Genomic DNA, 27,816 nt, shown 5'->3' on the forward strand with positions numbered 1-27,816 from the left:
CGTGTCAAAGGAGAGGATGAAAAACACGAGATGTAATACCTTGGAAATTTATCCCTTTTAAAAATACTCTTTTACTCTAAATAAACCCCTTTTTAGGAAATAACAAAATATTATTGTCATCGTGATAACGGCTAAGGTTTGTAAAAGATACTTTTTAAAGTGGGTACATTAATGATAGATGGTTGTTTTGGCAAGACTATCTGATTGATAGGTGGTTGATAGGTCATTTGCATGAGGTTGAGTGGAGTAATTGGGTTTTGATAAGGTTTAGATCCCAATATTAGTTTTATTTGTTTGCTTTTTATGTTATGAAGACTTCAGACAAATGAGTACTATATAGGAGTCATGCTAGCTGGAACTGTTGTCAGTAACCCTGCTGTAATTTTGGAGTACAAAGGGATATTGCAGCATTTTATCACAGAAGTTAGAGAGTTGAATCATTGACTTGAGTCGTATGTATAGTTTGTAATTTTGCTATTTTGGCTTAGTTTGTATAGTTCTATTTTTCCAGTTGTTAGAGATGATGCAACATATGCTAACCTATTTATTTACTCATTTAGGAGATGATGGGGGAAACCAAGTCAATCTGATGTTATTGCAGATTAAGCATTCCTGAAATTAAAGTTATAAATTTTGCTTCATTTACATCCACTATGCTAAGGAGGATGATCATTAAAGTACAATTAGGAGGGATGAGATGTGCTATCTTTTTTAATTCTATGTTTACTAAAAATGTATATGAATCACTTTTTCATGTGATAATATTTAAACTCATTGTTCATTATTTTAATTTTGTTTTCTTCAGTTTCATTCGACATGGCCACTCAAATCATTATGAAATTCTTTTTCGGACAAAAGATATCATACAAAGATGAGTTCATGTGCAACAAAGTCTGGTTTGAAATCCATCACTTGGAGGCCAGACTATAAAGCAAGTGAAGTATCTGAACCGATATGTTATAATCAATTTTCTCAAAGAACCTGTTGAATACATTATTTGCAATTAAATCATTATATTGTTTGCTATTTTTGAATATTCTTGTTTATGCTTTATCAATTAAATGTATTATTGGTTTAGAATTTGTGATGGTGTTTCTTATAATTCAAAGTCATGTTTTTTTAAGTAAGATAATTGTGTTTAGAATCTTGATAGGTAACGTAATATTATATGTTATAAATTAGGCGAGTGAAAGTAGTAGTGGGTTAGAAATGTAAGGGCTTTGTTGCATGGGGTTAATTGCTTGCAAATGCATTGTAAGTTCTATATATAGTAGCATATGTCGGTTATATATACTTGCTTCCACCAACACACTTAACTTTCTAGCTTGCTCTAGATCACTCTTTAACTTAATTTCTTACATAGACTAGATTTCTCTAGATATTCATGACACTAGGCTTATCCTAGAATTATCTAGCTAATTAGTAACACTTTTGAACACTCCCCCTTAATATGAAAAATCTTGTACTCCAAACCGTCTTCTTAAATTATTCTTTCATTTTTTGTTGATGCTCTTGTCACCAACGACCTCTGATATTGTTTCTTCTTCTTCTTATCACTGATCTACAACCTCTAATCTTGACTCTTCATCTTGTCTTTGTGTTAATTAGTACCCATGTTACCAACCTTAATTGGTTGTCTTTCTTTTTAATAATTTTGTTGTTTGTGTTCCCATCTTCTAACAACCGATGCTTGTGTCATTTGGTATCTCCCTAATTTTTCCTTTCAAATCCATCTCTTTTTTTCCTTCTTATTTTGATGCTCAAAACACCAAATATTTCTGCTAAAGCACTTTGTTATAAGCAACTTCCTAATTTTCTTCTTCAAAAATAGCTTTCTTCATTATCTTCCTTGCCAAAATTAACAATTTCCATATCAGCTTACTTTCTTGAACGTGCAATCCTTTCCTACATGGCCAATTTTTTTGCATATCAAATTGAAACAAATTATCACGCCTTTGGCTCATCTTCTCAAAACAATCCTACCTTTGCGTATTGCAGAAATAATCCCACCTTTATAACCTATATTCTCAAAACGAGCCTTTTACCTGCTAGTGAAATTTGTAACCTGTTTAGAAGATATTTTTTGCCATATGTTGTCTTCTAATTGGTTATTTTTATATTTATTTTTACTTTTTTTTAAAAAGGAATTCAAAAAAAAAAAACCCATCTTCTTCCTTTGTCAAAGCCCCCCGATCTCGCCGGATTAGTCGCCGCCGACAAACACATCCCCACCGCCCGGCCTCCTTGATTCCCTCCTACCCAATTCACCAGCACCACATCTAACCACCCTCACACCAAAAAAAAAAAATCAACCACCTCCTGGCATCCATGGTACCCACTACACAGCTACCACCAGACCCGAAACCAGGTACCACCACCGGACGCCAATCAACCTAGCTAGGCCACCACCAGAAATGAAACCCACCAGCCCGAACACCATTCGACCATCGTGCCACGACCACAACACTTCCCTTACTTTCCATCGAGAATCAACCAACCCCAATGCTTAGCCCACAATCAGCTAACACCTTACTTACACACATTCCAAACTGTGTTTTCTCTTTCGGACCATCGCTTTTGTTTTGGGTGTTTCTTTGTCCATCGGGAGAGTTACAACTCCAAGACTGGTCGGTCCGCGCTGTCATTACTTGCAAAACAACGGAGACTCCGATTGGTAGAAGCTCCGCCTCTGACGATCAAGTTAGAACGTGTTTGGAGAATGTAAAAGGGTCAGGAAAAGGTAAAAGTGAGGTCTTCTCGAATTTTGAGATCAGGTGTTTTCTTTGATGTAATTAAAAGTAGGTGGAATGTAATAAATGAACGTGCCCCCAAAATGGGGGAAATATTCCTATTAATAGGTTCATTGGAACATTGTGCCCTTTCTTATGTCACTTTGACCTAATTCTAATGGGTTGCGCCACATTGCGGCTTTCTCAGGATTTGGGCCCTGAAGGCCGCGCCGTCTTTTCTCCCAATCTTTAAAAGTTCCACGTGTTTAATGGGGATAGGTCTACTTTGGACTTATCCTGGGCTTACACGTGTCACCCATTGGTTGGGCCACGTGTCTTGGGTAATTTTTACCCAAAACAACTTTCTTTTTCCTCTACCTTCAGCGCTTCGTTCTCTCCATTGATACCTCTCAATTTGTTCGAATCAGGTGGTTGTTCATCAATTAAATACATTGATGAAATGTAATTGCTTGAGGGGAAGCAAAGCAAGGTGAAAGAGGTTTCATGGGTGGTTGTGGTGTTTGGTGAAAGGTTGGGTTTAGGAGGTTTCTACATGGGAGATATTAGGTAAGGGGTGGGGATAGTGGCTGTTTAGGAGGGTTTTGGAATCTGGGTGGGGGTGACTCAGGCGGCATGGGTGGGGCTAGGGTTGCTCAGGCAGCAAGGGATGGTCATGGTGGTTGACATAGATGGAGGGGGTGAGGTAGAAGAAGAAAGATTAAAGAAAAAAATGAAAAAAAAAAAAATTAACCTATAAAACAGGTTGAAGGTAAAAAGGCTCATTTTGAGAGTATGTGCTATAAAGGTAGGATAACTGGGATTATTTATGGAATATGTAAAGGTGGGATTATTTTGAGAAGATTAGCCAAAGGTAACATGAGATTATTTATTGTAATTTTCTTAAGAAATTGGGTTTGTAGCATTATTGGAGTAGGTGTTAGATTGTTAGAACAAAATGCTAGCAAATATACGCAACTGGTGATGATATTGCACTAGCGGATCAATGTGTATTTGGCACCGGAGATAGATGGTGCAATCAAGTGCGTGGTTCTACTTTGATCTGAACGAGTTTCCAATTTCCATTGTTGAAGAGGTTGAATGATTTGTATTAAATTGTAGCATGTTTCAAGTTAAGATTTTGAAGTTAGATACATTCACCTTTATCAATTGGTTTTGTGATCGAACTTTATTGTGCTTGTATTATTTGATTGCTACACTCTAACCAACCATTAAAGTTTACTTTTCATTTTACTAAGCTAGTTGTATTAATTTTCAATTGGTGCTCACCACTTTGACACTTACGAACTTATTATGTAACTATAATTGTTGTCTATATGTAATAACAATAATTAAAAGTGAATATATTGTAGAATCCATCTTTGTACTTTAAGTTTTAGGGGCATCCATGTCATTAGGACAAGATCACCAATAAATTTAATTATGATAGTCCTGTACAAAGGGTGTTAAAAAAAAAAAAAAACTTTTTTTTAAAGTACTTCGTAAGTAGTTAGAGGTGTAGTGATGATTGGGACTACACTTGATAAGGAGAAGTCGTAATCCCTCATAACAATAATTGGGATAATTGGGAGGGGACTGGAACCTAACCACCCAAAACTAATCCCTAAATGCGGAGCCTAATGGGTGAACCGAGTGGAACACCAAAAAAAAAAAATAATAATTTGACAAATGAAAAAGAAAATGAATTATACATAAGGAAAAGAGAGAGATGAATGAAAAGACTATTATCCTCAAAATGATGATAATAGTTCATCCATCTACCCTCACCATATATCTTATCCAGTGCGTCTTATGTGCGGCTAGCCACACCATGTGACCACTCGTAAAAGAATAAAGTAACCCCTATAACACTGATCCGGTAACCCCTGTAATACTGACCAAGTAACTCCTAAGTAACCTCTATAACACTGACGAAGTAACCCCTATAAAACTTAACGAATAGCGCTTATAACACTAACAAAGTAACCCTCATGATGGATGACCACACCGTGTGGCCAGTCACATATAAGACTTTGTGATTTCTTATACATTTCTGCCAAAATGTTTTTGATTCAATTCCTTTATCTTCACCTCTTATCATGTTCTCATCTAAATAGGGAAATTATCATTGGTATACCTATATTTTTAATAGTTGAAGTATTAAAAAATTGTAAAAGAAAGATAGTTGGGTTAATAGTTTATTGAAAAATAATAAATGTGAGAGGAAAGATACATTAAAAATAGTAGTAGTACGTGGGTTTGGGTGGAGACCATGAAAGGAGAAAAATATAATTTTTAATATAGCTTTTTGCCAATAAAAAAAGTGTAACACTTATTAAAACACGGTCGGATTTGATAAGTGTAACACTTATTAAAACACGGAGGGATTATCATAATTTACAAAGAATGATTAAAGTGTACAAGCAATATAACATAAATAACTTTTTTAAGTGTTAACATTCAAAGCATCCATAATCGTGTTTGTTAATCAAATAATGGTCCAGCAATCGTTTTTTTTTACAAATACTGAACTGATAATAATCTCAAATACTCAATATGCAATTCAGCAATTGCAAAACGAAATGTCACATACTCACATGCATATCAAATGACAGATGCCAATCAATTACCCCTTTGGTAGCAAAATACAGTCTTCTAGCTCTTCAATTTACTACTGCCAAAATAGATCAATAACTTCAACCAGCAACACTTCCACTAAAAAAATTAAAAAATCACTAGTTTTGTCATTATTCCAAATTCCTAGCAATTCTATGGCCCACTCAAACAGTACGCGGCGTGCGAGCTCGTGATCAGCTCTAGCTACATACATATTGCTGTCCTCCACTTCTTCCTATTTTTCGACACCTCAATTTTACCCCCTAAAACACTCGTCAATTTGCATGCTATCTCTTGCACCAAGTGTTATAACTATTTTTGTAACTTTGTAACTTCATGTATTCTATAAATTTGGAGTGATTTAGCACTTCAATTTCATCCATCACAAAATCAAACAATAAACAGCCTGAGTTGATCATCATGAATTTCAAGTCCAAAACACCTTTGTTTTTCCTTTTCCTTTCGGTTCTGCTAACTTCAACGTTGGCTATCCGATTGCCTAACCCTCACCATGAGCGCGACCCACGGCATGAGCTGAGGGAGTGCATGCAGCACTGCCAGAGGCAGCAACACGGCCGTGAGCAGCGCGAATGTATTCAGGAATGTCGCCAGGATTACAGAGAGAGGCAGCAGGGGGAGAGAGGTCAATGGGGTAGTAGTTACGATGAGGAGTTGCTTGACGCAATGATTAATCCTCGTCGTGGCGACCCTCAGGAGTATTTGCAGGAGTGCCAGAGAGAATGCAGGGGCGAATCTCAGCGCGGCGGTGTTGAAAGGGAGTGGGAGTGTGAGAAGAGGTGTGTTGATGAGAAGATTAGGCGTAGGGAGAGGCAGCAAAGAGGTAGGCAGTCTGATGATGAAGGTGATAACGAGTTCGACTCCGAAGATAGGGAGGATCGTAGGAGCTACCGTGAGTGCCAACAAAGGTGTGAGAGGCAGAGGGGTAGTCAGAAATTTGAGTGTCAAAGGAAGTGTCAGGAGCAAGGAAGGGGAAGCCGAGATAGCGAAGAGGAGTTTGATAACCCCCACCAAAGACAGGCACAACAGCAACTCAGGGAATGCCAGAGGAGATGCCAAAGGCAGCACGAAGGGTTTCAATGCCAGGAGAGATGCCAGAGGGAGTTCCAAAGGCAGCAAGAGAGACGCCAAGGAAGACGTGATGATGATGTTGAGGAGACCGATGAGAACCGGTATGATCGTGATCAACCACAACAACGCCTTAGGGAATGCCAGCAGAGATGCCAGAGGCAACAGGAAGGGTATCAATGCCAGGAGAGATGCCAAAGGGAGTTCCAAAGGCAGCAACAAAGAGGCCAAGGAAGGCAATACGAAGACGAAGATGATGTAGAGGAGACCGAGAACAGGCGTGATCGTGAACAACCACAAGAACGCTTAAGGGAATGCCAGCAGAGGTGCCAGAGACAACAACAAGGATACCAATGCCAGGAGAGGTGCCAAAGGGAGTTCGAGAGGCAGCAACAGAGAGGCCAAGGAAGAAGCTACCAAGACGAAGACAACGAAGAGTCCGACAACCCTCACCGTGATCAGCCACAACAACGCCTTAGGGAGTGCCAGCAGAGATGCCAGAGACAACAACAAGGTCACGAATGCCAGCAGAGGTGCCAAAGAGAGTTCCAAAGGCAGCAACAGAGAGGCCAAGAAGGCAGACGCTACGAAGACGAAGACGAGAACCCCCGCCGTCACGACCAACAACAACAACGCCGTTTCCGTGAATGCCAGCAGCGATGCGAGAGGCAAGGACAGGGATTTGAATGCGAAAAGAGGTGTGAAAGACAGTTCCGAAGGCACCCTATGTTGGCTTCCTTCATGGAGTTCACTGGATGGTTTTAAGCTGAAAAAAACAATCAATATCGATCAGAGTACGTAGTAGTTGCATGGTAGCTTCACAACGGCTATAAATGTTGGATGAATAAAATGTAACAGTAGTAAGAAGAGTGATGTTGACTTTCACTCTTCATCTTTTCGTTTAATCGATCTGTAGTTTCTATGTATGTACATGGTGTTTAAGGGTGTGTTTAGTTACCACTCTTTAGCATATGTACGTTTTTATAATATAAATAAACACTTGTTTCTGTGACATAATCTTGTCTTTTTTTTTTTTTTTTTTGAAAGCTGACATAATCTTGCTTAGGCTTTACTGAGCTCAGATTTTTTATTGTTGGAAATTATTTGGTCATTTTAAAATCTATACCATCAATTGATTAGGGAAGTACGTTATAGTAATGTTCAATGAGTTTTAAAAGGACTAATAAATTTGAATTCGAGCAATTAAGCCACAAAAAATAATCTATATTCATGTGCCCATGTGGGACAAACTTCAGTACTTCACATTATATAATGTTTACTCGTGCAATTTATTTATGAATAAGTGTAAAGGTGGGTGTACATTAATTTTATAAGACAGTTAAAGGTAACGCTACTTAGTTTTATAATAACTATAATCACTACTTTTCCTCAAAAAATAAAAAAATAGCTATAATCACTTGGGTAACTTTGAATTTTTCATTGGTTTAAATTTTATATTAATTTGTAATTTCTTATATATTCATTTTTTGAACGATATTTCCTATATATTCATAATTACATAATATAAAGGCTAAAATGGTCTATGTAATACATTATAAGTTTTTTGTTAGATAAAATTTAATATTAGAAAAATATAAACTTTTGTAGTATAAAGGGTTAATACTTTTACGATAAATTTAACCCATCTTACAATAAGTTATTATACACCTGCCTTTTTGGAGATTTTGTGTTTATATAATGTTTTATTTCACATTACATATTTATCTATTACTTCCTTTGATAAAGGAGTGTAAATCTTGAACGTTTGACTTGGACAATAATCACAAATTCACAATAATTAAAAAAAAAAAAAAAAAAAAAAAATTCATTTGTGAACTCTCACAATATTTCTCACACTATTATACAATGAAGATAACATATAAAATAAAATAAAAAATCTTCAAAATTGCACACTATTATACGCAATAATATATGAATATACGTATTATTCAATTCTTAAAAAAGAAAAAAAAGTGAGCTCTACAATCACTCTATATTAGATGCAATTAATTAAAAATACGCACAATTGATCACTTCTCTTAAACAAAATCTTGTGTTTAAGTTTTTTTTTCTTCCTTAATAGGTCGGCCGACTGATGCAAAACAGTTTGATATCTCTTGATCTCCTAACCAAGTTTTGAGCTGAGGCGTTTCAAACTGAGGGCCATTATCAAACACCATAAACATAGGTACTCCAAACCAGGTGATGATGTTCTTCCATATGAAAGAGATGACATCCTTAGTCTTGATGTTCTAACCGCCTCTGCCTCCACCAACTTGGTGTAGTAGTCCACATCCACAAGAATATAGCGCTTTCCGCCTGGTGTAGGGGTGTAAAGACCTAAGATGTCCATGCCCTATTTAGCAAACAGGATTGGGTTGTGGATTGCCGTCAGGTCGGTAGCCGGACGATAAAAAAGCTTGCCAAATTTCTGACACTTGTCGCATTTTTTCACCATCTCCATGGCGTCTGACTCAAGAGTAGGCCAAAATTAACCCTGCCATCTGGCTCTGACGGCTAAGGATTATGAGAGGCGCAATATCCCGTGTGCAATTCTTCGAGAACTTCCTTCCCCTTTTCTGGGTAACACACTTCAAGAAGGGTTTCAGAAAACCTGCCTGTAGCTCGTTTCTTCATGACGGCTGCCTCCTGTGGTGAATCAGGGAGCATGCCGTCTGTTAGAAATGCCCGGATGCCATCCATCCAGGTAGAGCTTCGGTCCAGAATTCAAATGGGCTCTTCATATATGCTTTTCTTTTCCATAACTTCCTAAAAGACTGACCGAAGCATATCGCAACAGGCGGAAGATGCCAATTTGGACAAGGCATCCGCCTGAGTGTTGTCGGATCTGGGCGCATAACTTAGATGGAACTCCTCAAGTGTCCCAGCCTCTTCTTTAACCGCCTGAAGATATTTAATCATTGCCGGATGGGTAGCTTCATACTGACCCTGGTACTGGCTAACAACCAATTGCGAATCAGAGTACGCATCAATTTTTGTTGCCCCTACCGCCTTACACATGCGGATACCGGCTAGCAGGGCTTCATATTCCGCCTCATTGTTTGAGACCTGAAACTTGAACCATAGTGCATATTCAAATTTGTCCCCCTCAGAAGACTCATATATAATTCCTGCACCACAGCCGTTCTTCGTAGAGCTCCCGTCTACAAACACTTTCCAAACCTGATCAAGATTATCCGGAGGAACCGGACGAGTGATTTCAACAATGAAGTCGGCAAATGCCTAAATTTTCATTGCCTTTCTTAGTTCGTAAGTGATTTGAAGACTTTGCATTTCAATGGCTTCATCTTCTTGAATGCCATATACAGAGCAAGACCAAAATTTTCAACCAATGGGTACCGGAGTTCAGCAATTCTAAGTACATGGCTAATGAAATAGACCGAGAGGTGGATGTCGTCTCTCTCAACAAGGCGAACAGCACTAAGGGCAGGGTCTGAGACAGCTAGGTACATGTACAACGTCTCTTTGGGAAGAGGGCTAACAAGCCTTGGCAAAGAGTGCAAGTGTTCCTTCAATTTCTGAAAGGTCGCCTCAACATCATCCCCCCATTCAAATCCAGTCTTCTTCCTGATTGCTTGGAAGAAGTTAAGGCATTTGTCACCTGAACGGCTGAGGAATCTTCCTAATTCCGCCAGGCAACCGGTTAGTCTCTGAACTTCATTCCTCGACAGTGCGTGGTGACTTCATGTCAATCACCGGATGACCGGATGTATCTTCTCGGGGTTAGCCTCTATCTCCCTTTGATCAATTAGGAATCCGAGAAACTTCCAGGCTCAACACCAAAGACGCATTTCTTAGGATTCAACATGACCTTATGCCGCCTGAGTGTGGTGAAGGTTTCTCGGAGATCAGCAAGGTGATTCGGCTGCTGGTTGGATTTGACTATCATATCATCAATGTACGCTTCTACATTCCTTCCAATTTGATAAATGAAGAGTGTAGTAATCATCCGTTGGAAAGTAGCAGGCGCATTTTTCAAGCCAAACGGCATCACAATATAACTGAATAGCCCCTTATCAGTGATGAAGGCCGTCTTCTCTTGATCTTTTTTCCACAGGGGTATCTGATGGAAGCCGGAATAGGCATCAAATCTATAAAACTCATCAGGGCATGACCGGCTTTAGATCGACCAGATTGTCGATCTTTGGAAGGGGAAATTGTCCTTCGGACATGCCTTGTTGAGGTCTGTGTAATCAACACACATACGCCAGGTACCATTCGACTTCTTTTCAAGCACAACATTCGCCACCAGTCAGGGAAGTTACATGGCCGAATGAACCCAGCGTCTAGCAGCTTTTTGACTTCGGCAGCTGTCGCCTGACTTCTTTCCTGACCGTGATTTCTTTTCTTTTGTCGGATGGGCTTCTTTTTTGGATCCACGGCGAGTTTGTGGACAGCGAGATCCGGGCTGATGCCTGGCTACTCTTCCACTTCAAAGGTAAAAAAAGTCTTTAAATTCTTTTAGTAGAAGGTGCAAGCCTGCACCCAACTTAGCATAAGCAGCCTTCCCCACCTTAATAGTACGCTCTAGACGACTGTCATCCATAGGTATATCAATGTGCTCACCAGCCGGCTGGGGACAGAGCTCATCTGACCGTTCACCGGTTAATGATTGCTAATTTTTCTCTTTCTTCACCTCCACCAGCTGATCAGCTTTTCTTTTCTTTCTGGCTGCTGGTGAGGCTGGGTTGACGTCCTTGAAATTGTCAAGTTCTATTGGCTCATGTCCTTGGCCATCTAAGGCTTCACGGCTGAGAGATAACACTCCCAGGCTGTCATCTGATCCCCATTCAGGGAGCCAACAGAGCCGTCATCCTTCTCATACTTGATCAGCATAAGGGAAGGAATGATTACCGCCTTGGCCTTGTTGAGAGTTGGACGACCTAAAATAATGTTATAAGCAGTCAGCTCCTCAACTAACAGGAACTTGACGACCAGGTGTCGTCCTTCTCCTTTTTCTCCCAATGGGATGAGAAGATTAATCCGACCGCCTGGGTACATCATCCCCCCTCCAAAGCCAACCAGGGGATGGGTTAGCGGATGCATGCTGCTGGGCTTGTACTTTCTGCAAGCATCTTAGGCTGATGATGTCCAACGAGCTGCCGGTGTCAATAAGGATCCGCCAAACCAGCTGATTGGCGACCTTACATTCAATGACGACCAAGTCGTCATACGGACGGCGAACGCTGCCCCTGTCCTTCTCAGTGATCAGAACGTCTGGGAAGTGGAGTTGGAAGATGCCTGCTCATCATCATCCTTTTCCATCTTTCGAAGATGGCTCTTGGTGCCCCGGATGGTAGGGCCACCACATGAGAACCCGCCTGCTATGGTGTAGACCGGATCCTTGCCAGTTTCCGAGCTACTAGTAGGCTAGGGAGTCTTAGACGACTGCCCTAGGTTCTTCTTATTAGTCCCTTTGGACTTGGAAATATAGGACTACAGTATCCCCTTGTCAGCCAGACGGTCCAACGCCCGTTGAAGGCTAAAGCAGTCGTTGGTGTCATGGCCAACTTCCTCATGGTATTGGCAGAATTCATTTTTGTTCCTTGATTGAATGGAACTCTTCATAGGATTCGGCTTCTCAAGAGACAACCGGTCCTTGATCTCCGTGAGGATGGAGTTGCAGTCCTTGTTAAACTCGTACTTGGGGACGTACGGTTTAAACTCTTTCTTTTTCTTCTGGGACGACTGATCAGAATCACTAACCGCCCAAACTTATAATCTCTTTTTTCTCTCTTCTTTCTTCTTTGTCAGCTGAGTAGATCGGCTGTCTTTTTGTTTGTCAAATTTCTTGGAGTCTGACTGGTTGCCAGGCGAGCAGAGGTCGGTTGCTTAAATGTAGTTGTTCGCCTCCCTCAGGGCCGCCTGCAGTGTGAATGCCCCTTTTCTGACAAGGACGAACTTAAAGGTCGACCTGTCTTTCAGACCCTTAAAGAACTCTATAAATGCTACCTCATTTGACAGTCCCTGAATCTGAATTCTTATCATATTGAAGCGCCTGACATAAGAGCGTAGCCCTTCTCTCTCTCCCTGCTTAATGGTGCTCAAGTCAAGACTTTTTTTCTTCGCAGGGATGTTCATTGAGAAGTTGGTGGCAAAAAAGAAGGCAAGCTTCTTGAAGCAATCAGTAGAACCGGCTGGCAAGTTTCCAAACCATTTTTAGGTAATGCCCTTCAACGTAGTCGGGAAACATCGACACCAGGTGGCATCGTCCAACCCCTGCAGATACATGAGGTTGGTGTATGCCATGAGGTGATCTTTCGGGTTGGAGGTATTATCATAAGTACCTACCAACACGTTCTTAACCTTGGCCGGCTATGCCGCTTCGGTTATATTCTTGGTGAACGCAGAAGGTTGTTCACCAAGTCTAAGCAGACAAAGCTGCCAGTCCAAAGGCTGGACGCTGTTGTATGTAGCCTGACCTCCAAAGGGGGTCGGCTGCATGAATTGAAGGACATATTGTCCATATTGCGCTTGGGGTGCATACGGAGCAGATCCGATCATCATCTGAGGGCCAGTGTGGATGGACTTGCCGCGTGTGTGGCTCTCACGTGAGGAAAGTGAATTCCTTACAGAATTTTCCTTGAAGCTGTCTGGAATGCTCGAGGTGGAGGCTGACTCAAACAGCTGCTGGTTTCTCCTTCGCTCAATGATGTGCCGAGCGTCGAAGGTTGATTTTTTGCTGGCACCCGGCTGATCCTGCTGGACGTGCCTCTGTGGACCCTTCGGTAGAAGGATCTTTGTCCAGTCAAGTGTTGCACTTGCGTTCTCCTTGGGATGTGGAGTTGGCCGCCTGTCCTTGACCGGCTTCTTCCTCTCAGGCTAAGGAGTCTTTTTAGCCAGCCTTGTTTTTGTTGATCATATCCTTGATTTCACCCTTGAAGGAGTTCATGAATTTCATGAGTTCGTCCCGGGTGACTGGAGCTTATCCTCTGGCCGTCTGGGCTTCCCCTTCAGGCCTCCCAGGGGGCCTTTTTGGACCCGCCTGGCTTGCATGTCGTTCCAGCTGTTCTCTAGAATGAATGTATCTGGAGATGAATGACCCATCCTGGGCCATGTACGTCTCCACATTGTCATCATCCTCTTGGTCAGTATAGACCTCCGGCGGAGGATCCAATGGAGGAATGCTTGATTTGCCCGGATGAGGAGCCGGTTGTTGATTATTGGGATCAGGAAGTGGTATAGACTCTTGAACCATCTTTGTGGTACTCTCCCCACAGACGACGCCAAATGTTATAGGTGTTTTTGTCCCTCGGGAGAGTTACGGCACAGAGTCTAATCCGACTCGAGCTATAGCTACAAAAACACGGAGACTTTGGGTGGTTGGAGCTCCGCCTCCGAAGGTCGAGTTAATACTTTAATAGGAGTAAAAATGTGCGGAAATTTAGGTGGGGATCTTCTCGGATTCCGAGATCAAGTGTTCTTTGATGAGAGAGAAAATGGGTGTAATAAATGATTGAATGTGTCCCCAAAATAGGGAAATATCTCCCTATTTATAGGGTCTTTGGGAAATGTGCCCCTTTTTACGTCACTCTGACCTAGGTTTGGTGGGCTACATCGCAAAGTGGGATTTCTCGGGAATTGGGCCTTTGAAGTCCGCAATTCTGATTGATATCTAAGGTTGCCACGTGTCAGCTGGTAAGTGGCCTATGATGACCTGCCAAGACTTGACACGTGGGCCTCCCTCATTGGTCCACATGTCTAGGGTATTTTTACCCTAAGCAGGTTGTTTGAAAAACAAACGACCGTTTTTTGTGGACGTTGGGGATTGATTGTGGTTGGGGCTGGGAACTGGAGGGTTAGGGTGAGGATTTGGTGGTGGCGCGCCGCCGTCAGTACGGTGGGGCTGGGCTAGTTTTAGGGATTTGGTCTTTTATTTTTTTAATTTTTCTTTTTTTTATCTAAACTAATAATGTAGCGACATGTGGCACAATGGACCCCACTAATAGAAATATAAAAGGCAACTGTAATGTGGTGGTAAAAGCCAATTTTTTAAAAAAATTTGTGGTGTTAAAATAAAATTTGTTTTTTATTTTTTTATTTTTTTTTTATTTTTTTTTTTGTAATGCTAAAAAACCATTTATTGTTTTTATGTGGTGTTAAAATTCAAATTCTCCTAAAACAAACATTAAGTACTTTTTGAACAAATTTATCCATTTTCTTTTAAGTGTTCTTTTAAGTGTAACGTACTTGTTTGACAAACACTTTGAGAATAAAAAACAATGTAAATGAACAAACTAATGAAAATGATCTTTAGTCTATACATGTAATACGTACCTAGCCCATTCTCTAATTTTTGTATCCAATTTTTTTTAATAAAATCACATGTTTTCTTACTCTAATCTACTCTTAAAAAGAGTGTCATAGTGTGTTGCATTTAAAAGAGAACATATTAATACTTACAACCAAAAAATTACAACCATCTAAAATATTTGACAAATATAAAACATTTGTATAAATTACAATCAATTTAGTAAATTTTATAACTTTACAGTTAAACTATTTACTATAAAAACAATCAATTTAATAAAAGGTTAAATGTTGCTCTTAAAGGGTAAATTGAAACCCTGGATTGACCCCACACCCATGAACATGAATCCCCCAATGCGTTTAGATCACAAACTATTATATGTGACTGGCTACATGATGTGACCAATCACTATGGGGGTTACCCAGTTAATATTATAGGAGTTAATTAGTAATATATATGGGTTACTCTATCAATGTTGTAGAGGTCACTCCTTTATTTAAGGGTTACTCATCAATAATTATATTAGGGGGTTACTTTGTCATTATAATAAGGGTTACTCTATCAATGTTATAGGGATCACTTTTTTGTTTGTTTTTTTTTTTCTCTTTACAAACGGCCGCACGAAGTAGTTGCACAAGAACGAAGACACGTTGTGTATTATCCAAAAAGATGGTAAGTAAAGATATGTTTAGATTTAGTTACTATAATTATCAAAAGAGAATCGAAATTTGAAAATTGAATTGGCCGGATAACTTGGGCTGCATGATAACATGTGTCATTTCTTTTAGTATAGATTTATTGATGTATTTTCCTTCTCTTATCTCTATTATATATATTCAGCAATATGAAATATACTAGATGAAACCCGTGCGATGCACGCTTTGTTTGAATTTTCTAAAATATATTTTTATGTATTTATGTGCTAAAATTTGTTGCATATTTAGATAAAATTCTTAATATCAAAAGATAATATTTTATATTTAATTAATTTAAACTTAAAAATATCATTTGTCAATTTTGCTTACGTGGCATTTGAATTATTTAATTGTAAAATAAATTAATAATTTCTTATTTAATTGGCTACAACTAAACTTTATAATCCTACGTGGCGCGCTAAGAAAATTAAATCCTATGTGGCTCTCTAAAAACTCGGGAAAAAACTCCCCTTTATATATATATATTAGATTTGACATTATTCGGCTTGAAAAGGAGGAGTGATACATATAAGGAAATTAATAAATTTATCATCGACATAATTAACCCACTTTTTGAAATTATCCCCATAAAAATATTATTCTAAGACAAAATAATTAATTACCACCAAAGTTAATAAAGCAAACATTTTAAACACTATGTTCAATTTTCAGGCCAAAACATGTTGTCCAGTCCTATGGGTCTGATTTGAGGTCGAAATTGACAAAATAATTATCCTAAATGCATCATTTTGCGTGTGTCACATGAATTGATGTATTTTTTAATACGCAAAAACTAGACATTTCCAATTATTTTTTGTTAACTTTAATTTCAAAATGGATTTAAATGTCCAAAATGACCCTAAACCCTATCTATGTATTACGGAGTAAACAATGTTCTTAACGAAAAATGTTAACGTAAATTATTGGGTGCGTTCACCCGCACCCAACAGTTCGTGCGGCTGCCGCACAGCTCTCCTCCTTCTTCTCTTCCCTTCTCTTTCTCTTTCCTTCTTCTCTTCCTTTCTTTTTCTCTCTCCTTCTTCTCTTCCCTTCTCTCTCCAGTGATTTGGTGGTTTATTTCAATGGTGTGATTTGAGTTGATTTAGTGGCTTGTTGGTGGCAATTTGGTGGTGCGATTTGTAGGTGTCGATTGGGGTGAGGTTTTTGGTTGCGATCTTGATCGTGGCGGTTTGGGTGTGTTTTGGGTGCAAATTGGGTACGAATTTGTGGTGGCGGTGTGGGTGCGCTTTGGGTGTGGTTCGGTGGATGGTGATTCGGTGGATGGTGGGATCGGTGGGGTAGGGTGGCGTGAGGATTTGTGGCAGGGTTTGGTGGATGGTGTGTCGGTGTTCTTGGGCTCTTGGCTGGTGGTGGATCTTCAAACATGCGGGTTTTTTTTTGGGTGCGTTGATAATGATGGTATAATGATATGATATGCTGGCTTTATTTGTTAGTTTAATTTGTTGCGTGATGATGTGAAATTTTGTCAAAAACTACCAATTAAATTGCATGTTTTGAAAACAACTACGTATTAAAACTTTTTTTAAAAGAACTACCACAAAGTTGTAAAAAAGTTTAAGTAGCACTACCACTTTAATAATTCCAACTAGAATATTCGGCATGTAGGTTCTACTTTTTACCTTTACCTCATAAAATCATCATCTAAACTGACTAAATTACCCTTCATAAAGGTAAAAGCTGATAAAAAGTGAGACCCAAATATCGGAGATTTTAGCCAAAATTGTTAAAGTGGTAGTGCTAATTAAACTTTTTAGATCTTTGTGGTAGTTCTTTTAAAAAAAATTAATAGGTAGTTGTTTTCAAAACAAGTGCTTTAATTGGTAGTTATTGACAAAATTTCCTGGTGATGATGATTGTATGATGAATATTGTATGTTGAATTGTTGGCTAGTGGTGAAGCTGAGTTGTTGGCTTTATCTCAAGATTCTCTTTGTTTGTATACATATCAGCTAATAAATGACATATATAAGCCAATAAAAATTAGTATATAAGTCAATTGATATCTGGTATTAGCCAAAATTAGCCAACCAAAGATAAATATTAGCCAACAAGAGGAATATATTAGCCAACAAGAGAAATATATCAGCCAACAAATGAAACATATCAGCCAACAAAATGACGAAATTAGCAAACAAAAGGAATATATCAACCAATAAAAGATATATTTCAGCCAACTAGAGGAATATATCAGCCAACAAACGCTACTTATCAGCCAACAAAAAGAACATATCAGATCAGCCAATAAATGGAGCATATCAGCCGACAAAAGGATGAATTCAGCAAAGAAAAACAACAGGTAAGCCAGCAAAATTAAACGTATAAGCCATTAATTTTATACAGCCAACAAAATAAATACATCAGCCAACTAAAGAAACACATAAGCCAAATGATATAAAAGGAAAAAAAAAACCATAACAACCAACAAAAGGAATATATTAGCCCACACAAAAATCTTATTAGCCAACAAATGAAACATATCAGCCAACATATGAATATATCAACAACGAGTAAAATATATCAGTCAAGCCTCCCGCACTAAACAGTTCGTGCGTCCGTACACGCGCAATATATACCTTCTTAAATGTTAAATGGTGGTGAAATCTGACTTTTTTGTCTTTTTTAGATAGTAATTTAAAATAAATATTTTTGTGAGTGGTAATTTTAAAAAGTGTGTTTTTTTAATAGCAAAAATATTTAATTAATTAAAAGTCATACGAAATCTACAATAGAGATTCGATGTTAACAAATACATTAGATATTGAATAAGATAAGATTTTCCTTCATAAAAACTATGATTGTCGAGTAGAACTTGCACTCTGGAACATCTCCCGCTTATATCAGTGGAATATGCAACCAACGAAATAATTTCACGACAATCCATCAAATCTAATATCATGAATTCAAAACAAAGAAATTTATCTCCCCGAAAAGATGAGATAAACCTTGTCTTTCGAAGGAGGTCGAAACCCTTGTATTTCGAAAAAGATTGGAAACCATTTCTTTCGTTTAGAAAAGTTCCTCCCAAAAGTAGGAAGCATTATTATAAACCTAAAAAAAAGTTTAAAGAAATAAGGATTAGGCCTTTCCATCAGTACGATTAAAACCAATGGAAGCCCCTTCAAAATTCAACAATAGAGGCTAGGGTTTTCGAAAGAGGAAGGAGGAGAGAGGAGATAAATTTATGAGTTAGCAATAAATTATTAAAATAGAAAGAAAGAAAAAAAAGTGTTATTTGTGGATAGTAAAATACAAATTTTTATAATTATAATTATACCAATTAATAAAATAAAAAAAGAAAATGGCAGGAGAAATCGAACGAAATCATTAAGTAGAAGATTATGTATTTGTAACCAAACTATTCATATGGTGGATAAAAGGTAGTGAGACCATGTTTAATTGTTTACCAACACTTGTCTATTTTACAGTAATTAGTACGTAGTTCCCTAACTTTAATTTGTATGCGCACTAGTTTAATATATTGGAATAAATACAATATACTTTTCTCCTTAACTTATCATTTACAAAAGATATAATTGATAAAAATAATTTTAACTTTTGCCAATTCGCTCAAAATAATTCCCAACCTTGGATTATTTTTAAATATCCGAACTGTGGGGGTTATTCGCTTTACATGATCTCAACCAGTCACCTAACCTGTTATATCAAGTTATGGGGACACGACGCACCATACGATTGGTTGTTTTTTTTTTTAAGGAAAAAAAAAACAAAACAAAATTATCAAAAGAAGCCCAGCCCCCACCCACTACAACCCTTCTAGCCACCAGCCACTGGTTACTTTTGGCCCCCAACCACCGCCTCCAACCCTCCCTCACGCCGACGCCGTCTCTCAGACCCTTGCTCACGCCACTGGCGCTGACATTTCCCTCCTCTTTACCCATAAATAATCTAACTTGCACCGCAAAACAAAACCACCAAGCCCTAAAGTTAAAAGCCCAGCCCCACCGCAAAAACCCCCCAATTGCCCCCCCCCCCCACCCTTGGAACCCTTGTCGCTAGGATTGGGGGGTTTCTACGGTGGGGCTGGAATGACGTGGTGACACATGTCACATAAATAAATAGAAAATTACTTCTTAATAGGTTATTGGTCACCTGGGACCATTTAAAACAAATAACCTTTAAAGTTCAGATTATTTAAAAATAATTTAAAGTTGGGATTATTTTGATTGTCACAGACAAAAGTTTGGATTATATTTGTGAATTTTTCCTTTACAAAATTACAAGGTAATACCCCGTCAAAAAAAAAAAAAAAAAAAAAAAAAAAAAAAAAAAAAAAATTACAAGGTAATAGCTCAACATATCTCCAACATTCATTTATTTCACCCACATGATAAAAAGCTTGGAACTTGCAAGCATACGGGAACACGGCGTTCGGCCGGCCTTGTGATCAGTTTCCCCATTAATTTTCCGAAGATTCCATTACCTCAATTTCACCACACTAAACACTCGTCATTATGCATGCTTACTCTTCCATACTCGCGGTTACTTTGCGCCATGTGTTAGCATAATAGCATCTACTTACCATTGCCCTCTCTATATATTTCCGTACAATATCCTTCTTCAATTCATCTATCAAACAAACAAGTAAACAAACAGACAAACGATATATCATGAGTTTCGAGTCAAAGCTCCCTTTGTTTTTTTTGTTCCTTTCGGTTCTCCTTACTTCAACTTTAGCAAACGAATTTCCGAACAACTATCAGGGCGCACGACATGAGCTGATGAAATGCATGGAGCATTGCCAAACACGGCAAGACGATCGTGAGATGCGCGAGTGTATCCAAGGGTGTCACCATGGTTATAAGGAGAGGCAACAGGAGGAGGAGGAGAGAGCGCGATGGGGTGGTTATGATGAGGAGTTGCTTGGAGCATTGATCAATAACCCTAGTGATCACGATTCTAAGGAGGACTTAGAGAAGTGCCAGCTTGATTGCTTGAGTGAAGCGAAGCGTGGCGTGGTGAAGGAGTTGGAGTGTGTAAAGAAGTGTGTTGAGGAGCATAAAGAGGAAAGAGGTAGACACTCAGTTGATAAGGATAACGATGACTTAACAGATGACGAGTCCGAGCTTAGGAAGTGCCAGCTTTATTGTGTGAGTGGTGCTAAACATACCTATGCCGAGATTTATGAGTGTGAGAAGAAGTGTTTCGAGGATTATTACAAGGAGCGAGAGAGGCTCTCTGTCGATAAGGACGAGAAGCACAAGCTTGAGAAGTGCCAGCTCGATTGCATGACGGGTGCCAAGCGTGGCGTAATCGAGGTGTATGAGTGTGAGAAAAAATGTGTTGAGGAGTATCAAAAGAGGCATGGAGGATATATTGAGCACTCGGACGACAAGCACGAGCTTAAGAAGTGCCTGATCGATTGTGGGATGGGTGCCAGGCATACCCCAGTCAAGGTGTACGAGTGTGAAAAGAAATGTATGAAGGACCACCCGGAGAAGCGAGATGTAGTAGTAGTGGTAAACCAGCAGGATCATAAGAAGCAGCCTAAGTGCCAACGACAATGTTGGAGGAAAAGCCCAGGTGGTAGTAGTAGTGTGGAGTATGAGTGTACGACAGTGTGTCGCCGAGATGACGGAATTAACCACGGTGTCAATGTGGTGGAGGAAGCGGCCAAAGATACCGACAGCGAACAACCACAACGCCGCCTCAGCGAATGCCTGAACAAGTGCCAAGGAGAAGGACATGGATGCCAACAAAGATGCCAAAAGGAGTTTCAAAGGAGGTACCCTATACTGGGTTCGATCATGGAATTAACTGCTGGATTGTTTTAAGTTTAAAGTGATAAATGAAAATAGGGAGTACGAGGATGGTATGCATGGTATGATATGTAGCTTAATGAAGAATGTAACTATGAAGTGTACTAAGTTGCAGGAGTTATCAGTCACTCTTTTATCTTTTTGTTTTCAAGGTACTTTAATCTGTAACTTTAAGGACGTTTAAGACTTTAAGGGTGTAGTTACCACTCTTTTATCCTAGTGTTTATGATATAAATAAAGAAACTAGTACCTCCACTTCCTTTATTAATTTTCTTTCATTTTTCCCATTTTTTGGATCTTTAATAATTTGAAGATAAGAATCCTTTTTAACTGTGAAGTTATTTGATCATAAATTCATAAGTAATTAAATGTTAAAACAATTTAATTGTTTATCCACTCTAGATAGTTTTAAATTTTATAAGAGATATAGTCTTTATTAAATTTTGATAACCACTAATGTACACCCGTACGGCCGTACTTAAGTCTAATTAACTATTGTAAATTTTATCTTTTGGTTAATTATTGACAGCAAGTTCAAACAATATGCGTGGATTGAAAAGCTAGTGTTGATTGATACGGACTACGGAGTATAAAAGCAAGAAATTTGTGATTAATCAAGATTTTAAAATACGGTAACGGAATTTTGAACATTCAAAATATTAAATTATAAAAAAAGTGAGAAAAATAATCTAAAGAGTTTACATTTTTTGGAATTTTTAGGATGTGTATATTTTCCTAAATCAGCTTAGTTTCTCTATTGCTAACCTCTTGCTCTTGAATTTAGCATAAAAGTTTAACTCTTATGGTTAGGATGCAATCTAAATTTTTCCAAAAAAAAATAATGTAAGATTATTATAGGGTAATACGGAGTACGAGTACTTTTTTTTTTTGTTTTTTTTTTTTTTTTTTGCGAGATAGGCAAGTCAATGAGAAGTAATGGTTATAATTTATAAAGTTATTACAAAAAATATTGGTGATTCAGCAAAATCAATTACAATCAATAATTACATGTTATGTTCCAATCAATATAAAAAGCACAAATTTTTAAAAAAAAGCGGGTGTTCAATAATGATATTGAATGGCGGATTTTATGGACAAAAAAACTGTCCTGGCACGTGCTTTCCAAAATTAAAGAAAAAGAACTTTCTCTCTCCTTGATTTTCTCCTTCATTCACTCATTTACGCTTTCTCTCTCCTCGTTTTTCTCTCTCTAAAAATCAGTTAACTGCGATTTCTCTCTCCTCCATTGTTGTTTTTCGAGCTTTTTCTCACTTTTCTTTCACTTGTGAAGTTGTTTATCGCTTAATTGTGGTTAGTTTACTTATTTTTTTGAGATTTTTGTTAGTTTAAATTGTTTTGGTTCTTCGATTTTTAGGTTTTTTGATTTTGATTTTGTTTTCGTTTTTTGTACTGTTAGTTTCAGCAATGGTGAAGAAGAAGATTACAAAGAAGGCTGTAGATGCTGAAGAAGGTGTGTTTATTTAATTTTTCATCATTTTTTCGAATTTTCAATTGAATTTTCGCTTATATATGTCGAATTAGTAGTGCATGTTATTTTTTTATTGTTTTCTGTTGATTTATTATGCATATTATGATAATTGAATTTCAATTTTGAAGTTATTATGTTTAATTTTGCTTTATTTTATTGTTCATTGTGATAATTGGTTCAAAATTTGATATATATGTGTTGTGGTGTTGTTACATGTTAAACAAATTTTGCATGTTTGTTTTCAGAAGTTTTATTCATTATTCTTCAAATTTTGATGTTAGGTTTTAGTTAGATTATGAGAATAGTATGCATATCTGCATTGTGTTTGTGTATATGTGTTTGAGTACCAGTAATATGTGCATTGTGCATTGTGTGTGAGTAATATATACATATGTTATTTATATGCATGACAAAGGTTATTTTATGCTTTGAAAAGGGTCACTTTATGCTGTGAAAAGGGTCACTTTATTCTGTCAAAAGGGTCACGTTTGTATTTAAAAGGGTTACTTGTTGTAGTTTAAAGGGTGACTTTATGCAGTGAAAAGGGTCACTTTATATAGTTAAAAGGGTCACTTTATATAGTTAAAAGGGTCACTTTATGCTTGTTAAAGGGTTACTTTTTTATTTAAAAGGGTTACTTGTTGTATTTTAAGGGTGACTTTATGCAGTAAAAAGGATTTTTATGCATATATTCTAAATTTTCCCCTGAGTAATTTGTGAATTTGTAATTTATGGTTATCCTCTGTATTAATTAGATATAGGTGGTTCAATAGGTGGATATCGTTATAAATCGCCTTCAAGGGGAAAAGGAATGGGTAAAGAGCCTGCTAAAAAGAACAAGACAGCTCCTGAGAAGGACAAAACAGAGTCTAAAACTGGGAAGTCTAACATTGTGAAGGCTAAAACTGTGAAGGCTAAAACTGTTCCTAAGAAGGCCAAAGCAGAGTCTCAGAAGGTTAAAGCATCTCCTAAGAAGTCTAAAATTGTATCTAAGAAGGCCAAAGCAGATGTTGAATTGCAAGTAGTTTCTGATTCTGATTCTGATACTGTTGTGTAAGTATAAATGTTTTTTGTTTTGTATTTTTTTAATCATATATATCATGATTCTGATTCTGATTCTGATATTGTTTTACTTATATTATTATTATTTAGGGAAAAAAGACCCTTGATTGCAAGGTGCAGACCACACACATTGGAATTAATGATGAGTAATTTTAGTCCTAATCAACAAAAAGCTGTTGAAGAAATAGGTTTTGGTGGTTTATTACATCTGAAATTGAAAACTTTGAATCGTCAAATGCTACATTGGCTGGTTGAACACTTTAATGGAGGTAGCTGCATGTTCACTATTGCTGCTGGTAAAGAGTTTGTAGTTACTAAAAATGATATATGTGATGTCTTTGGCTTGCCTATGAGTGAGATTGCTGTTCCTGAACTTCAGAAGAATCCTGAAGAAGGTAGTGTAGATAAACATATCATTCAGTCATGGAGACATGATTATGGTCTTACTGAGAAGCAACCTCTACATTTGTCAAAAGTGGAGTCTAGGATGGTTGATTTGGATGATGGTGGTGAAGAATTCAAGAGATGTTTTGTGCTACATGTTATGTCTAGCTTCTTAGCTCCTACTACTAATAGGACTGTTTCATTGAAGTTGCTGAAGGCTGTGGAAAATGTTGATGAAATCAAAACATTTGATTGGTGTTCATATGTTTTGAAAAAATTAAAGAAGGCTGTTGTGAATTATAAGAATGATGAAAATGCTCAAAATGTAAGTGGTTGTTTGCTAGCTTTGCAAATTATGTATTTTCATCGATTAAATTTCCAAGGAGAAAAGGAAAGTAGTACCCTTCCTTTGATTCAACATTGGACTGATGCGAAGATTAAGAAGCGGATCAATTTGGAGATTAAAGCTGGTGATTTTGGGCAGGGACCATTAGATACCCTTACATATCCTGTTTCACAGCCTGAAGTTAGGGATCCTATAACTCCTGTTGTTAAGCAAACTTGTGGTCAAAGGGCTTCTACAAGTGGTAGAAGTGGCCGCATTCTTGCATTTGATCTTCCAGAAAGTGTGATGACTGATGATGAAATTAAAGAAATTTCAACTGATGTAAGTGCTCTTTTTTTTTATTTAGTTATTATCTCTTTATATGCACTAAAGTTACCCTTTTTGTGCACTAAAGTTACCCTTTTTGTGCACTAAAGTTACCCTAAATATTCAGTTATAAGGGTTACTTTATGCATTTTAAAGGGTAACTTTATGCATAATAAAGGGTAACTTTATGCATTTAAAAGGGTAACTTTATGCATATATCATGAATTTTCATTTGTTTTTTATTTTTATTTTTTACATTTGTATAGTTTCTTATTGGTTCATATGTTTGCAGGCTGTTCATGAAACATTTCTTTTGGTCAAAAGAAATATGGATGTATTATTGTTGGTTCAGTCACAGGGTTTTCAAACCTTGAGTGATATGATTGCTTCTCGCAGAACTGAATCATTATCCTCTGATGATCCTGTTGTATTTTCTCAAACACAACAGTTACTTTCTGATCCTCATTACCTGAAGCTTTTAGATGGTTTAATTGAGGAGTGTAACAAGATGAAGTCTATTCATGAAATGTTTCGTGATTTTTATGAACCTGAAGGTCATAACAATGATGATCCTAATAATGAATCTGCAGAAGATTTGAATTTGAATAGGTCTGAGGATGATGTCAATGGTAAAGGAAAAAGTGTTTTGATGAATAGGTCTGAGGATGATGTTGGGCCTTCTGTAGCAAATGCTTCTAGACGTATCGTCAGAGGCAATAAATCTTTTTGCTCACTCGACTGTGGGCCAGTAGGTGTGGATGTTCCTTTTCTTACTCTGTTTTTGAGGTCTAATGCTCGGATTTTCAAGAAATTGCCCAAGTTACATCAGGAAATTCTTGATTATTGTTTACTGAAGGATGATTCAATGATGAGGAAGTTAAATGTCATTTTTTATAATAATTATATTTTATATGTTTTTTTTCCTTTATTTTTTTGTTTAATGCTTATCTTATTTTTTATTGTTGCAGTGAGAATCTTGTTACTATTGGGATGAATTTTTTAATTCCAAGAGAAGACATGGTATCCCTGGTAGCTCCACTTAGAATTAGATGGTGCATCATTGATTGCTACTGTCTGTATTTGAACGAGAAGGCATGTTTTGATTCTGGTCCTCGAAAATTCTTCTTTGGTGTGAGGCAAAGTGTAAGTAATTTGATTTTTTTTTTATATGCACTAAAGTTACCCTTTATGTGCACTAAAGTTACCCTTTATGTGCACTAAAGTTACCCTTTATGTGCACTAAAGTTATTATCTTTTTATATAAACAAGTTCTCATACTTTTAATAGTTTGCATTCTTGCATGTTTGTGAAAACATTGGCAAAGGTGAAGTTTCACAAGCTGTTAATGATTTGCACGGTTTATGGGAAGGTTGGGTGAGCTATGAGAATCCTGAATGTGATATTATGGATGCTGAACTGGTATATTTCATGATAAATTACTATCAAAACTTTAAAAAAGTTCTGTTTTGTGTTAATCTGTCTAAATCAGTGTTTTAATTTTTTCTGTTTCAGATATATTTTCCTGTTCTTATTGAGAATCACTACATTTTGTTTGTTATTGATCATACAAAAGAGGTGGTATATTATCTTGACAATATCATCTGGCGTGATGATGCTCTTGAATATACCAAAGAATTGTCTTCACACTTGGTATGTTTATGTTGATTTCATTGTTATGTTTCTGTTTACTTATTGTTTCCATTTAAATTTTTTTTTTCTTTTTTCTTGTTTTATTTTATTCTAAACTTTTATATTTTATGTCAGTGTGATCAAATGGGTGTTTTTCTCGGAAAAAGAAATCATCCAAAGAGTGTTCAGCTACCTTCTTATAGGTTTCAAATTGTTGAGTTGGAATGGAGAAAAGAAAAAGTTGACAATTTGGACTGTGGGGTGTTTGTTATGTATCACATGCTCCATTTTGTTGGCGAATCGTTCAAATTAAATGAACTCAAAACAGTAATTATTCATCTATTTTGTATGTAGTTTTTCCCTTTCTAATGCTTTTATTAATTACATATTGATAAGTTTTTTTTTTTCTGTTGTGAGATTATTGGGAGAAAATTTCTGCGAGGTGAGATTTGTACGACACTGGTGCTGTGTGATTTGAATGAATCTAGGAATGATGTGTTGTCAGAATTAGAGAAGTTCAATGAGAAGAAGAAAGATCCTGCTTATTGCCAAGAAATTGAAATGAGAAGAAAGGATGCAATTGCTGCAAAGAAGAAGAAAGATAATGAAGAAAGTATAATGGCAGCTGAAGTAGAAGCAAAGGCAGAGGCAGACGAAGAGAATCCCAAAGGAAAAAGGGCAAAAAAGAAGACAGACAAGTACACTCCTTCTAAAGGGTGAAATGACTGTTAGAAGCAAAGGTTGATTAGGTCTAGGAGCATTTTTTGAACAATGAAAAAACTTAATGTTTGTGCATATACATCAAGTTAAATGATGTAATTAAACTTAGTGGTTAGTTTTTTGTTCTTTTGGAATACTGATGTATGTGCATACATTAAGTAATTTGAAAGGTTCTTGTGTATGTTTTTTGGGGTCACTTTTGTGCATAAAAAGGGTTACTTTGTGGCATAAAAAGGGTTACTTTTTATATTTGATAAGGTATACTTTTTTGGGTAGATAGGGTAACTTTTATGCATGAAAAGGGTAACTTTTATTGACAAAAGGGGTAACTTTTATTACTTGAAAGGGTAACTATTAACAAAGAGAAGGTTAATTTAGTGGATAGAAAGGATAAGGTATACTTTTTTTGGATAGATAGGGTAACTTTTATGCGTGAAAAGGGTAACTTTTATTGACAAAAGGGCCGGGTAACTTTTATTACCAGAAAGCGTAACTTTTAGTGGATATAAAGGATAACGTTTATGCATGAAAAGGGTTACTTTAATTCATGAAAAGGGTAACATAAGTTGATGTTTCCAAGAATTAAATATCTGCTAATAAAAGTGTCAATCACATTTTCATTAAACTTGTCATAGAGTAAAAAAACAAAAGAAAAATAGTTTAACAATACAAGGTATATTAATTTCAA

General features: G+C 37.2%; 1 protein-coding gene across 1 annotated transcript; it reads left to right on the forward strand.

Moving 5' to 3' along the window:
* Nucleotides 1–21,286: 21,286 nt before the first annotated feature.
* LOC145607161 (uncharacterized) lies at nt 21,287–27,311 on the forward strand. Its single transcript, XM_081662907.1, has 10 exons — nt 21,287–21,344; nt 23,437–23,698; nt 24,017–24,323; nt 24,564–24,794; nt 25,072–25,655; nt 25,748–25,922; nt 26,067–26,198; nt 26,292–26,429; nt 26,544–26,735; nt 26,826–27,311. Exons 1-10 carry the CDS (start codon nt 21,287–21,289, stop codon nt 27,126–27,128), a joined length of 2,382 nt encoding a protein of 793 aa, XP_081519033.1. The 3' UTR covers nt 27,129–27,311.
* The last annotated feature ends 505 nt before the right edge of the window (nt 27,312–27,816 follow it).

Source organism: Chenopodium album, chromosome 23, assembly GCF_948465745.1.
Source record: "Chenopodium album chromosome 23, dcCheAlbu1.1, whole genome shotgun sequence".
Lineage (NCBI taxonomy): Eukaryota > Viridiplantae > Streptophyta > Magnoliopsida > Caryophyllales > Amaranthaceae > Chenopodium > Chenopodium album.

Coding starts and splice junctions, on each gene's coding strand:
- LOC145607161 (XM_081662907.1), top strand. CDS start 21,287: ATGAAGTGTACTAAGTTGCAGGAGTTATCAGTCACTCTTTTATCTTTT. Junction 26,430..26,543: donor AAGAATTGTCTTCACACTTG/GTATGTTTATGT, acceptor ATTTTATGTCAG/TGTGATCAAATGGGTGTTTT. Junction 26,736..26,825: donor AATTAAATGAACTCAAAACA/GTAATTATTCAT, acceptor TTCTGTTGTGAG/ATTATTGGGAGAAAATTTCT.